This window comes from Oncorhynchus nerka, linkage group LG23 (assembly GCF_034236695.1).
Source record: "Oncorhynchus nerka isolate Pitt River linkage group LG23, Oner_Uvic_2.0, whole genome shotgun sequence".
NCBI classification, from domain to species: domain Eukaryota; kingdom Metazoa; phylum Chordata; class Actinopteri; order Salmoniformes; family Salmonidae; genus Oncorhynchus; species Oncorhynchus nerka.
Genome location: NC_088418.1, coordinates 29,758,684 through 29,772,897, shown reverse-complemented (window position 1 = coordinate 29,772,897; position 14,214 = coordinate 29,758,684). Strand labels below are relative to the sequence as shown.

At 43.0% G+C, this 14,214-nt stretch overlaps 1 protein-coding gene across 4 annotated transcripts in view; it reads right to left on the bottom strand.

Annotated features, from left to right (window-relative positions):
• svild (supervillin d) overlaps nt 1-14,214 on the bottom strand; it is a 108,851-nt gene that overhangs the window by 29,145 nt on the left and 65,492 nt on the right. For all 4 annotated transcript variants that reach the window (XM_029629662.2, XM_029629661.2, XM_065008036.1 and 1 more), the window contains exons 7-11: nt 12,456-12,764; nt 11,729-11,976; nt 11,276-11,405; nt 303-450; nt 17-100 (exon numbers count right to left, since the gene is read on the bottom strand). In XM_029629662.2, the coding sequence (XP_029485522.1) occupies nt 17-100; nt 303-450; nt 11,276-11,405; nt 11,729-11,976; nt 12,456-12,764 (919 nt within the window). The remainder of the gene's footprint in view (nt 1-16; nt 101-302; nt 451-11,275; nt 11,406-11,728; nt 11,977-12,455; nt 12,765-14,214) is intronic.

Below are 14,214 nucleotides of genomic sequence, written 5' to 3'. Positions count from 1 at the left end.
GGAGAACATAGTATACCTTCATGTGGCTTGACTGGCGTGGCGCTGGACTTCTTAATGTGGGAAATGGGAGACTCCTCTTTACCAGTCTCGGACACAAGACCTGATGGGAAAGAACACTGGGGTCATACTGACGTCAAAGTGGACTTGTGCAATTTATATGAAGTGTGAGTATATACTCTAAATATAGGATTTCCAAGTTGCATTTTCTAAGCCCACTCCACATACAATAGGATTAGCCCATATAAAACAGCATGCGCGTGTGGAACGATAGGTGTGGTAAAAGGGGGGTGTCTGACGCAGACCTCTCTTGGCCATGCGCCCGGCCACGGTGAACTGGGTGGAATCGTTGGCGGCGCCCCGCCCCCTGCTCTTCCATGCCTCCTCCTTCTCCTGTAGGATCTTCATCCTGTCCGCCAGGGACATCTTGGTCTCCACGTCCGCACTGGACTTCTGATGGGGGAAGGGAGAGGAAGGAGAAAGGGATGGAGAGGGGGAGACAGGTTAGAAATAGGCAAATGAGTGAGTAGCACACGGGGATGTGTGAAACCTATTCCTCAGCCTGAAGTGTCCCAACTTGTGTCAGCAAAAAGCTAGCTTTTCGGCGTGGCGCAGACTGGTAAGACGATTCAGGAAGACGGTCACGTGTGCTGGCAAGGCAGGGGTCCTGAGTTCGCGACAGGTACAGGCCAAATCGGGAGGGAGTGGCACTCGCTAAACAAGCAGCGTGACGTCCTTTACAAATGCATGTGTTGACAGGTCGTACATAGAATTTTGGGAGAATATTGGGCTACTTCTACAGCTGAATGTTGGAGACAAAGAGTGTGGAAGAGAGATGCAGAGAGAGCAAGAGAGAGTCAGACACACAGAGAGTGGAACAGAGCACAAACATATTGGAACATTTCCCAAACTACATTGGTCTTCAGGAAACTTATGAGCTACACTACCAACAGAGAACCCCACTTCTCCCCTCGGAAGCAAAACAAATGTATACTCATGAATTTTGCTTCATTGCCATTGCTGTTTCTGCACCTAAATTTCATCATTAAAATGAATTACTGTGGAATTTACCAGGCACAAGTCCCACGAGCTGTTGCACAGTAATTCATGATATTAAATATCCGTGATGCATTTTATGGCCTTGGCTTGATTTCCAATGGCTGAGTACAGTACAATGGTGTGTGTGTGTGTGTGTGTGTGAGCTGTGAGACAAAATAACAAAACCCCTTTCGGGAGACTGCATGGTTTCAAAATGCCAATTGTTATCCACTCATTAGAAAATAACGATGTGATAATATTTAATCTCGCTAATTTACTCTGGTGAAAGTTAAAACGCTAATTGTGAAAATTGTGAAACGTAAAACAGGCTACAAATGATTGAATGAACGTCGAGGGAATGTTGCCTAGCGCCACGCGGAGAATGGAATCAATCACATGTTAAACATACATACAGTAGATCAAAAGGACTCCTCCTAGAACCACCTGGCCTGTCAAAGTCTGCATTAGTTTTTGTTCAGCTGAAAACTAGGAAGCAACTAAGCCTGCTGACTCACTGATACATTCAACAATAGAGTACCAACCTAAACACAGGGACGGCATCCCAGATTAAGCCTAATCCTGGACTAAAAAGCATTTTCAAATGGAGATTTCCCATTTGAGCATGTTGTTTAGTCCAGTACAAGCTAAATGTGTCCAGAAAACTGGAGTAAGGTAGATATGTTCCTGTTCCCAAGAAAGCTAAGGTAACTGAGCTAAACGACTACCGCCCCGTAGCACTCACTTCCGTCATCATGAAGTGCTTTGAGAGACTAGTCAAGGACCATATCACCTCCACCCTACCTGACACCCTAGACCCACTCCAATTTGCTTACCGCCCAAATAGGTCCACAGACGATGCAATCTCAACCACACTGCACACTGCCCTAACCCACCTGGACAAGAGGAATACCTATGTGAGAATGCTGTTCATCGACTACAGCTCGGCATTCAACACCATAGTACCCTCCAAGCTCGTCATCAAGCTCGAGACCCTGGGTCTCGACCCCGCCCTGTGCAACTGGGTACTGGACTTCCTGACGGGCCGCCCCAGGTGGTGAGGGTAGGCAACAACATCTCCTCCCCGCTGATCCTCAACACGGGGCCCCACAAGGGTGCGTTCTGAGCCCTCTCCTGTACTCCTTGTTCACCCACGACTGCGTGGCCACGCACGCCTCCAACTCAATCATCAAGTTTGCGGACGACACAACAGTGGTAGGCTTGATTACCAACAACGACGAGACGGCCTACAGGGAGGAGGTGAGGGCCCTCGGAGTGTGGTGTCAGGAAAATAACCTCACACTCAACGTCAACAAAACTAAGGAGATGATTGTGGACTTCAGGAAACAGCAGAGGGAACACCCCCTATCCACATCGATGGAACAGTAGTGGAGAGGGTAGCAAGTTTTAAGTTCCTCGGCATACACATCACAGACAAACTGAATTGGTCCACTCACACTGACAGCGTCGTGAAGAAGGCGCAGCAGCGCCTCTTCAACCTCAGGAGGCTGAAGAAATTCGGCTTGTCACCAAAAGCACTCACGAACTTCTACAGATGCACAATCGAGAGCATCCTGGCGGGCTGTATCACCGCCTGGTACGGCAACTGCTCCGCCCTCAACCGTAAGGCTCTCCAGAGGGTAGTGAGGTCTGCACAACGCATCACCGGGGCAAACTACCTGCCCTCCAGGACACCTACACCACCCGATGTTACAGGAAGGCCATAAAGATCATCAAGGACATCAACCACCGAACCACTGCCTGTTCACCCCGCTATCATCCAGAAGGCGAGGTCAGTACAGGTGCATCAAAGCTGGGACCGAGAGACTGAAAAACAGCTTCTATCTCAAGGCCATCAGACTGTTAAACAGCCACCACTAACATTGAGTGGCTGCTGCCAACACACTGTCATTGACACTGACCCAACTCCAGCCACTTTAATAATGGGAATTGATGGGAAATGATGTAAATATATCACTAGCCACTTTAAACAATGCTACCTTATATAATGTTACTTACCCTACATTATTCATCTCATATGCATACTGTACTCTACATCATCGACTGCATCCTTATGTAATACATGTATCACTAGCCACTTTAACTATGCCACTTTGTTTACTTTGTCTACATACTCATCTCATATGTATATACTGTACTCGATACCATCTACTGTATGCTGCTCTGTACCATCACTCACTCATATATCCTTATGTACATATTCTTTATCCCCTTACACTGTGTATAAGACAGTAGTTTTAGAATTGTTAGTTAGATTACTTGTTGGTTATCACTGCATTGTCGGAACTAGAAGCACAAGCATTTCGCTACACTCGCATTAACATCTGCTAACCATGTGTATGTGACAAATAAAATTTGATTTGATTTGATTTGATTTATGTAATGTATTTTGTCCCAATCGAGATTATGGAGAAAGTTGATATTATATAGAAATATACCAAGATATATAGACATTGAATTAGTCAAAAGGAACTGAATTACGAGAAATATAAACAGAATGACTAAAACAGTTCAGCTTTAGCTGACAACTAAAATGTCTAAATGGAGACATAAAAGAGAAGGTTTCAAGCCCCAAAGCTCCATATTAAATCACTTCCCCACACTTGACACACCCACACCTGAACATATTTGAAAGTCTTGGGTCAAAACATGGATAGGCATTTTGAAGGAAAGGTTTGGTTGATTCCAAAAACATATTTTTTTTATAAAAGATTGCCATTTCCATTATTACTTTAGAGAAGAAAAATGACCGTCATGGATATTACAGGGCCTTGAAGATTTCTTGATGAAAATCTATCATAACACATTTGTTGTCATTCGGAATGTTTACACAAAAAAAATGTCAGCAGAAGACATAGTACCTTAGGATTGCATAAATAGAGGTAGCCTGAATACTATACAAGGCCAGGCACCACACAGTTACAGATCAAGTTATACACACATACACAGTTGAAGTCGGAAGTTTACATACACCTTAGCCAAATACATTTAAACTCAGTTTTTCACAATTCCTAACATATAATCACAGTAAATATTCCCTGTCTTGAGGTCAGGGCTTTGTGACGGCCATTCCAATACCTTGACTCTGTTGTCCTTAAGCCATTTTGCCACAACTTTGGAAGTATGCTTGGGGTCATTGTCCATTTGGAAGAACCACAAAGTACATTCATAGTTCCAATCCTGATTTGTTGGTCATTACTGAGACGTGGTTAAATAAGAGTGTTTTGAACACTGATGTTAACCTTTCTGCTTATAAAATTTTTCGGCAAGACAGATCTTCCAAAGGTGGTGGAGTGGCAATGTTTACCAAGGAACACCTTCAGTGCTCGGTTGTCTCCACCAAGTCTGTCCTCAAAGAATTTGATTTGCTGGTTTTACACATTAAACTTTCAAATAACTCTTTGTTAACTCTTGCTGGGTGTTATCGGCCACCATCAGCACCGGCCTGTGCCCTAAATGTCCTAAGCGCTCTCCTGGCCCCTTACACTAGGTCTGAATTTGTCCTGCTACGTGAGACCTAAACTGGGGCATGCTTAAACCACCTGACCAAGTCCTAAAGCAATGGGACTCCCTAAATCTGTCGGATTATTACCAATCCCACAAGGTAGGACTCCAAACACCCAGAAAAGGCTACTCTCCTTGATGTTATCCTTACAAATAATCCTGATAGGTATCAGTCTGGTGTTTCTGTAATGACCTTCGTGATCACTGTTTGACAGCTGGTGTTTGTAATGGCAGCTCAGTGAAACGACCTGTCCTGATTTGTCATAGACACTTAAAAAAAAACTTTCATGAGCAAGCCAGCCTTCATGACCTGGCCCCTGTACATTGGTATAGAATCAGCTTAATCCCCTCTGTCAAAGACGATTGGACCTTCTTTTTGATATTTTCAGAGGTATCGTTAACAAATACGCACCCATAAAGAAAATTAGAAATAAAAACAGGTTCATCCCCTGGTTAAACCGTGATCTGGCAGAGTTACTCCACTTCAAGAATTCCATTTGGAAAATCGCTCGGCACAAGCATACTCAGGCTGACTGGCTCTCATTCAGGAAAATTAAAAATAAGTGCACTCAGGCTATCTGGAAGGCCAAAGTTAGTTACTTTAAGGAGCAGTTCTCCCTCTGTGGGTCTAAACCCAAGAATTTCTGGAAAACGGTTAAAGACCTGGAGAATAAACCCTCCTCCTCACAGCTGCCCATGTCCCTTAATGTTGATGATGTGGTTGTTACTGACAAGGAGCACATGGCTGAGCTCTTTAATCACCACTTCATTAAGTCAGGATTCCTATTTAACCTCCATGCCTCCTTGTCTGCCCAACATTTCCTAATCTCCCACCCCTTCTAAAGCGACTATCCCCAATGCTCCTCCCTCTTATTCCCCTTCCCAGCTACAAAGTTTCACACTGAGTCCAAGGTGCTAGAGCTCTTTAAACTTAGATGGCTAATACAGCCTGAAACCAGTGCTGGTGTAGGCCAAGATCATAAAAGCAAATCAGAATGGAGAAATACCCATTGAAATCACATGTGTGTTGCCACCCTAGAAATGGTATAATTCAAAGACTTACTGTCAACATACCTCCAAAAGTTAAACAAATCTTGTGAAATGTTATTTTGGCCATATCGCCCAACCCTACACACACACAACCAAATAATAGTGAAGACATCAAAACTATGAAATAACACGTATGGAATCATGTAGTAACCAAAAAAAAAGTGTTAGACAAAACAAAATATATAATAGATTCTTCAAAGTAGCCACCCTTTGCCTTGATGACAGCTTTGCATACTTGTGGCATTCTCTCAACCAGCACTCCGTCACTCTCCTTTGTTAAATAGCCCTTACACAGCCTGGAGGTGTGTTGGGTCATTGTACTATTGAAAAACCAATGATAGTCGCACTAAGTGCAAACCAGATGGGATGGCGTAATGCTGCAGAATGCTGTGGTAGCCATGCTGGTTAAAGTAGCCACTTGAATTCTAAATACATCACTGAAAGTGTCACCAGCAAAGCACCCCCACACCACCTCCTCCATGCATCACGGTGGGAACCACACATGCGGAGATCATCCATGAATCTATTCTGCATCTCACAAAGACACGATTGGTACCAAAAAATCTCCAATTTGGTCTCATCAGACCAAACAATAGATATCCACCAGTCTAATGTCCATTACTCGTGTTTCCTAGCCCAAGCAAGTCTCTTCTTATAATTGGTGTCATTTAGTAGTGGTTTCTATGCAGCAATTCGACCATGAAGGCCTGATTCACAGTCTCCTCTGAACAGTTGATGTCGAGATGTGTGTTACTTGAGCTCTGTGAAGCATTTATTTGGGCAGCAATTTCTAAGGCTGGTAACTCTAATGAACTTATCCTCTGCAGCAGAAGTGACTATGGGTCTTCCTTTCCTACGGCAGTCCTCATGAGAGCCAGCTTCATCAAATCAAAGTTTATTTATCACGTTCGCCGAATACAACAGGTGTAGACCTTACAGTGAAATGCTTACTTATAGGCTCTAACTAATAGTGCAAAAAAGGTACTAGGTGAACAATAGGCAAGTAAAGAAATAAAAACCGTAAAAAGACAGTGACAAATAACAGTAGCATAGCGCTTGATGGTTTTCGCAACTGCACTTGAAGAAACTTTCAAAGTTCTTGAGATTTTCCAGGTTGACTGACATTCATGTCAACTAGGGCTATCGTCTGTATACCAACCCTACCTTGTCACAACACAACTGATTAGCTCAAACGCATTGAGGAAATAAATTACACAAATTAACTTTTAACAAGGCACACCTGTTAATTGAAATGCATTACCGTTGACTACCTCATGAAGCTGGTTGAGAGAATGCCAAGATTGTGCAAAGCTGTCATCAAGGCAAAGGGTGGCTACTTTGAAGAATCTCAAATATATTTTGATTTGTTTTTTTTGCTTACTACATGATTCCATATGTGTTATTTCATAGTTTTGATGTCTTCACTATTATTCTACAATGTAGAAAGTTATTTTTTAAAATAAAGAAAAAACCCTGGAATGAGTAAGTGTGTCCAAACTTTTGACTGGTACTGTACATACAAGCTTGCGCACACACTAGGTGTACACACACACACGCAAACACAAGCACGTGCCCACACAGACTCCTAGTAACTCACCTGATTACTACTGACTTGTCAGTGTGTACGGTTGACAGAACAGGCAGGGTATCATACAGAGATGAGGAAAGGGTCTTGGGGTGGAAGCAGGGGAGGAAGAGAGCAGAGAAGGGGGTGGGTCATCCTTAATATCCGGCGAGACCACAGCTGGAGTGGGAGGAAATTGGGTTTTGAGACCGTGCAGAGAAGCAACAGGAGTCATTCCCAACCTATGAGGGAATGCCGGAAGAGCGAGGGGAAAAGAGAGAGGGAGGTGAAAAGGTGGACCTATTCAGTGAGAAGAGGGGGATACATAATTAGATGGTGCCCATCCTTCCCATTTGGGGTTAAGGCCTGTAGGCTTTGGTAACACTTTAGTAAGCCTGCAGGTATAATGCTTAATAAACTTGTTATAAGTACGTACGTATGTCTTTATAAAATCGCATAATAAGACTTATAATATTCTAAGTCCCTATGTATCAGCATTTCGTCAGGATCAGTATGAGATAAGAGGCTGTGCATGCTCATGACAAAGTTATAATGCATAATAATGCATAATACCTGTAGGCTTTAAGTAGATGGTTACCCAGGTTCTCCTAACGAATATAGCAGAATCTACAAAACAGATGCATTCTAAGACAGACTCGACCCTTTCCCCTCGCAGACCGAGCATATGGCTCTCGTCTTTCATCTCCACAGACGAGACTGTTTCTGTTATTTTGATTCAGAGGAACAAACATCCAAGCAATCCCAAGTCCGGGCAGGTGGGAGTGTGTTGGGTTGCACACATCGCTGTGGTGAGCTCACTGTTATGGCACTGGAGGCAGCACTGTGAGTACTAAATGTCATTACATGTATTTTTTCCACTCTAAGGATGTTATAGATGGGTTACCTGACGTCGTCACGAAAACGATGCACTCACTTCAAAGGGGCAGAAGCTGTGTGTTATGATTCTAGATGGCCAGCTAGCAACAATGACAAACAAACTGCCATTTGGTGAATAGAAAGTGGGTTGTTTCAATTTGTTTGATCTTGTTCATGATTCCATGTCTATGCTAATATGGCTACAATTTGCTAGCTAGCTAAACTAACGCTGTAACGTTATTTGAGAGACAAGTGCTCAATGTGCAAATATATTTATGTTTTCAATAAAAATTGGAGACAAAATATAGTTGACATGTTATCAACAATCTAAGCCAACCCCATCTGTTTTGCCCCATAGTTGTGCACGCATCTGTTTGGTTGCTAAACAACCAATCCGTCTAACATTATAGCCTAGTCGACAGATGTCAGGCAGACCTCCAGCTACTGGCGAGAGGGGAAACTTGTACAGGTTTACTTCAGGTTGGGGGAGGTGAGAATGAATTTCATAGGCTTTGTGGTCTTTGTGATGTAAAAAAAAAAAAAGGATAAAAGTATTCGCCAGTGTTTCTCCTAGCTAAATTATTTTCCAGGCGGGGCACCGCAAAGCGACCATAAAATGATCCAGGTCCACTTTAAAGTAACATTTCAATGTAACCAATTTAGGTCCAATTATTTCAGGTAGAGGGGATCATAACAAGTCTGGAGTACCCATCTTATCTACACAAAAGTATTCGGGAACACTGAATATTTCAAAGCTCTGGTCAAGTATGACCCCAGCAACAAGTCACATTGGAATTCAAGATGAGAACTAGCATTTTCGCTACAAAAGATTACTCCACTGAATGACAGTAGAACTTTGCATGTCGAGTACACTAACAAGTGACAGACACATACAAATCAGTGTCACTCATACACTCCAAAAAATGTTTTTTTCAATAGCCTTTAAAAAATTAGAAATGAAAAATTAACACCAGAGTGGAAAATGTTGCGCTAGCAGGAAACATCTGTAGCTTGTGAGAGAAGGTGGCGGTGGTGTATGTTCCATGCCCCATTCTCCTGATGACGGCGAAAGAGAAACAACATCTGTTCCGGCTCGGTTCCCACAGCGACTCAGAGGACAGTTCCTGTTTTTCCTAAATGTGTGCCTGGAAAACTAAAGGTGCTACCTCGAGTTTAAAAAAAATTTGCATCTGGAACTATGATTTTCACCATTATATTCACCCAAGATGAGGGACACAACTTGTGTGCTGGTGAAGTATTTCATTGTTTTGAATCAACTTTATTGATTGAATAGATTTCATTTCCCCCTCCTAGCTCTGTTGCACCTCACCCCCACTCAATAGTTTTGTTTTTATTGATTTCAATTGACAGTTTTCATGCATTCAGCGTCAAATTTGGTATCAAAATGATAAATGGATACCAATGGAAGCCAAACTCTTTCAGGCGGGGGGCAATAGCTAAACTATAGTAGGGGAAACACTGGCACCCTCCAGACCTCCACATTCTCATATCAGGGGCACCACCAAACCAGAGCCATAAATACACAACTAGTCAAACTATCCTCCATGTTGGCACCAAATTCTAATTGGCATGCTTACCTCTTACTTGTGGTGTCAACATGGTCCCCATTCACATTCCTAACCTTGGCTCTGGTGGGAGATAGCCTCCTTATAAACTTGTGCTCCCTCTCTCTCTGCAATGCTGACAGCTGCAGCATGATGGGTTCCAGTCCAATTCATAAGTAATGACCTCAGATGGATTAAAGGAAGAAATCCACAGGCATATTTGGAAGCTTTGCATACTTCTTTCCTGGGACGTTTCTGAGCTGTCAGTGAATGCCTCCGATGCACTTTTTAGGTTAACTGTGGATTTATCCACAAATTACAGACATAAATTGAATAAATAGTCCGGTCTCCCTTGGGAAATAGGTCTTCTGACCTCAATGGAACTACATGGTTAAATAAAGTTGACATAAAAATAGTAAAGGGACCGTCTGTATAAAGGAAGATTACATCATTTCTGGAGCCCAATTGAATGTTTCTGGGATTTGTGTTGAGAATGCTTTGGCTCCCGGTGAACACTTGAGATGGGATTTTCAGGCTAAGAGTGTATTTATAGGGAAGATGACAGCTACTCTCAGATGGAAGCTTCACCATAACCAGTAAACCCTTTGAGGTTTGTCTCACGTTGAAGCCTAGAAAGATGTTCCATCCATATGAATAAAGATTACATCATTTCTAGTGTCCTATTGAAATGTTCTGGCGATTTGTGAAGAGTTCCACAAATGCGTGCCAAAAAACGTTATATAAATGAGTAACATGATGATGCATTCAGAGTTGGAAAACAAAAAGGAGAGGGAAAGCACATGATATGTTGAGTGAGGTAGAGACAGAGATAGATTAAGTAAGGGAGTTTGGCGTGAGTGAAAGAGAGAGATGGAAAAAGAGTATGAATGAGAGAGAGGAAGGAGAGACTGAGCATGTGTTTTTGTATATTTTATATGAGCAGGAAATTACACTTTTGTTTGTGTGTGAGAGAGCAAGAGAGTATATGTGTGTAGCACAGAAAATTACAGAGAGAACTTTAATTTCTTATTTCTATTAGTGAGAGACAGGGAGAGGGTCTGTGTGTGTGTGTGTGTGTGTGTGTGTGTGTGTGAGTGAATGTACGTGTAGGACAGAAAAAGAAAAAGACAAATAAAGGGAGAAACAGGAAGTAGACCAGCTCGCAGGAGGAGAGGAGAGCCACAGGAAACACCCTGTACTGCGTGGTATTTTATTTTTTACGAGTGCGTCTTTCTCTGGGAGGCTGCATGGCTAGGCCCTGGATTTGGCCTCATCGCCCAACCACTCCCAAATCTCCCCCCCCTCCCCCTTTTCCTTCCCCTCCCTTCAATAGCCACACTCACCCTTTCCTCAACCTCCCCCCACCCTACTACACTCTCGTTGTCTTCCTCCTCTTCCCCACCCTACTCTTCTTAGCACAACACACAGGAAGGCAAACTGAATCAGCACATTTCCACCACAAAACCCAGGCCGAGTCAGTCTTTACAGACAGGTCACATTTCCTGGGTCGTGATCACTACCAGAGGCCCAGGCTTCAGAGGCCTCCAGTCCTTAACCTTGTCAGACCCAGAGTTTCTCCAACCCTCCAAAGCCTAAATCCAGCCTCATTCCTCACAAACAGCTCCAGTACCCTGTATAGAGTGACTCAGAGGCCCAGACTTACCTTCTTCTTCCAGGCATCTCCAGAGTCCTGGAGCTGGTTGAAACGGTCAGCCAGGGACTTTTGCACCAGATCCTTGGGCTTCTTCAGCTTGGCCTTCCACTCCTCCTCACCACTGCTCAATTCAGCTAGCCTGGGAGAAGGAGAGGAGGGCAGTCAATGTAGGCCTTACTAGCAAAGAAAAATCACATGTAATGTATAGGCTATTTTTTAAACAGAGTAACACACAAAGTGTGAAGGACCACATCTGAATCGCAATATATCTTCTTTATACAATATCATAGAACATGCATCTTACAGTATGTTTATACAAAAGACACTGTAGAGGTAGAAATGCTGTAAATCTCCATGTACGAAGTGCGCAGATCTGTATCAGTCATTTGTTTTATGATAGGTAGGCGATGTCTACAAAACGAAAACGCTTGTGTGCATGCGTTTGAATTTCCCCTGCTGCACCTCTCTTTCAGGGATGACCCCACACTGCTGTCCAGACTGCTATCCACATCCTGATCCTCCCCATCTTCCGTGTCCAACGACGACATCTTCTCCATCTCTTCCTCCCCCAGGCTCTCGTCTGGAGATGGGGTCCGGCTCTGAAGGTCCTCCGCTGAACTACTGCTACCACCACGCCCACTGCCCCTCTGCATCCGGGGGGTACTGAAACTCCCTCCGTCGGGGCTATCGTCCACTATCGTCTCATCTTCCTGAAATAACAATAATTATTGATTGGGCTGATCGCTCGTTAAATCATCAACACATGCTATAAAAAAAAAAAATCACCCCGCACAGCTGATCTCAATTGCAACCATTATCCGCCACCGGATTGCAGCTCTATAAAGCGGATGTCGGGGTCATCTTTTAGTCCTGATTGAAACCAACATTTCTCAAGACGATTTCGCCCTCTGGTGGGTATTATCATCGGAACAATTTGCTCTAGCAATTTGAACCGACTATGGGCAATTTATCTATTATACAGTCATTCAACTGAAAGAAAGTATTTCACATATTCCAGATGCTCATAGTGGGAAACTAGTGTGGACACTATATTGCATAGGGCCAATTTCCCAGGTACAGATTGAGTCCAGTCCTAGACTAAAACACATGTTCAATGGAGATTATATAGAGATGTGTATACATTCAGATCCTCAAACTGTTTCACATACTAAGAAGTGAGAAAACACACCTCATCCTCCTCTTCCTCCACCTCCTCTGTTTTCTCCTCATCGCTCTCGGGGTGGCTCAGGGTTACGCTGGTTTGTCGGACCACCCCGGTGGTGGGGGTGCTTTCAGGGGTTCCTCCCTCACTGTAGTCCGACTCGACACTAGTGGAACGACTCTTTTTGAGGATGCCCTTGATGCCGCTGCGGGTGCCCGAGTCTTGGCGCTGCAGCAAGACAGGCTGGGAGGGTATAGGGGACTTGTCCTCTTCGTCCTTGCTTCCGGGGTATGGTGTTTGGTCGGAGAGGGGTAGGGGGGAACTGGAGGACGAGAGCTGGACGGGGGGAGGGAGGAACAAGGGAATTATTGAATTATGAATCAGAAAACCTAACTGAAATTACAACATCTAGAGTGTACAATAGTTAGCTACATTTTTTTTTACAAAGTGGGATTCAAATAGATTTTTTTGTCAAGGATCTATACAAAATAAAATGTCAAAGCTGAAGAAAAATGTTAACTTCATTTTTATTGAAAATAAAACATTTATATAATCTTGCTTAGATCATTACTCAACCACCTGAGTCAATACATGTTAGAATCACCTTTGGCAGCGATTACAGCTGTCAGTCTTTCTCAGAGCTTTGAACACCTGGATTGTACAATATTTGCCCATTATTCTTTTTTTTTTTTAATTCCTCAAGCTCTGTCAAGTTGGTTGTTGCCATAGATTTTCAATCCAATTTAAGTCCAAACTAACTAGGCCACTCTGGAACATTCAATGTCGTCTTCGTAAGAAACTCCAGCGTATGTTTGGCCTTGTGTTTTAGGTTACTGTCCTGCTGAAAGGTGAATTTATCTTCCAGTGTCACCAGTAGACACAAGGTTTTCCTCTAGGATTTTGCCTGTTCTTAGGTCTATTCCATTTCTTTTTATCCTAAAAATCTTCCTACCCACTTGGCACAGATATCAATTCAATGTCTATTCCACGTTGGTTCAACTTAATTTTGTTGAAATGACATAGAAATAATGTTGATTCAACCAGTTTGTGCCCAGTGGGTAATCCTTGCCGAGGACAAGCATACCCATAACATGATGCATGCAATATGAAGAGTGGTACTCAGTGAAGTGTTGGATTTGCCCCAAACGTAATACTTTGTATTCTGGACAAAAAAAGTCATTTATTTGCCCATTTCTTTTGCAGTATTACTTTAGTGCCTTATTGCAAACAGGATGCATGTTTTAGAATATTAGTATTGTATTCAGGCTTCCTTCTTTTCACTTTGTCATTTAAGTTAGTATTCTGAAGTACTACAATGTTGTTGATCCATCCTCAGTTCTCCTATCACAGCCGTTAAACTGTAACGTTTTAAAATCACTATTGGCCTCATGGCAAAATACCTGAGTGGTTTCCTTCCTTTGTGGCAACTGAGTTAGGAAGTACGCCTGTATCTTTGTAGTGACTGGGTGTATTGATACACCATCCAAAGGGACATCCAATGTCAGTTTTTTGTTACCCGTCTACCAATAGGTGCCCTTCTTTGCTCTCTGCACTTCTTTGAATCTGTGCTTGAAATTCACGGCTCGACCTCTCAGATAATTCTGAGTTTAGTAGAGAGATGGGGTAGTCATTCAAAAACATGTTAAACACTATTATTGCACACAGAGTGAGTCCATGCAACTTATGTGATTTGTTAAGAAAATGTTTACACCTGAACTTAAGGATTGCCATAACAAAGGGGTAGAATACTTGTGACAAGACATTAGCATTAAATGTTTTATTAATT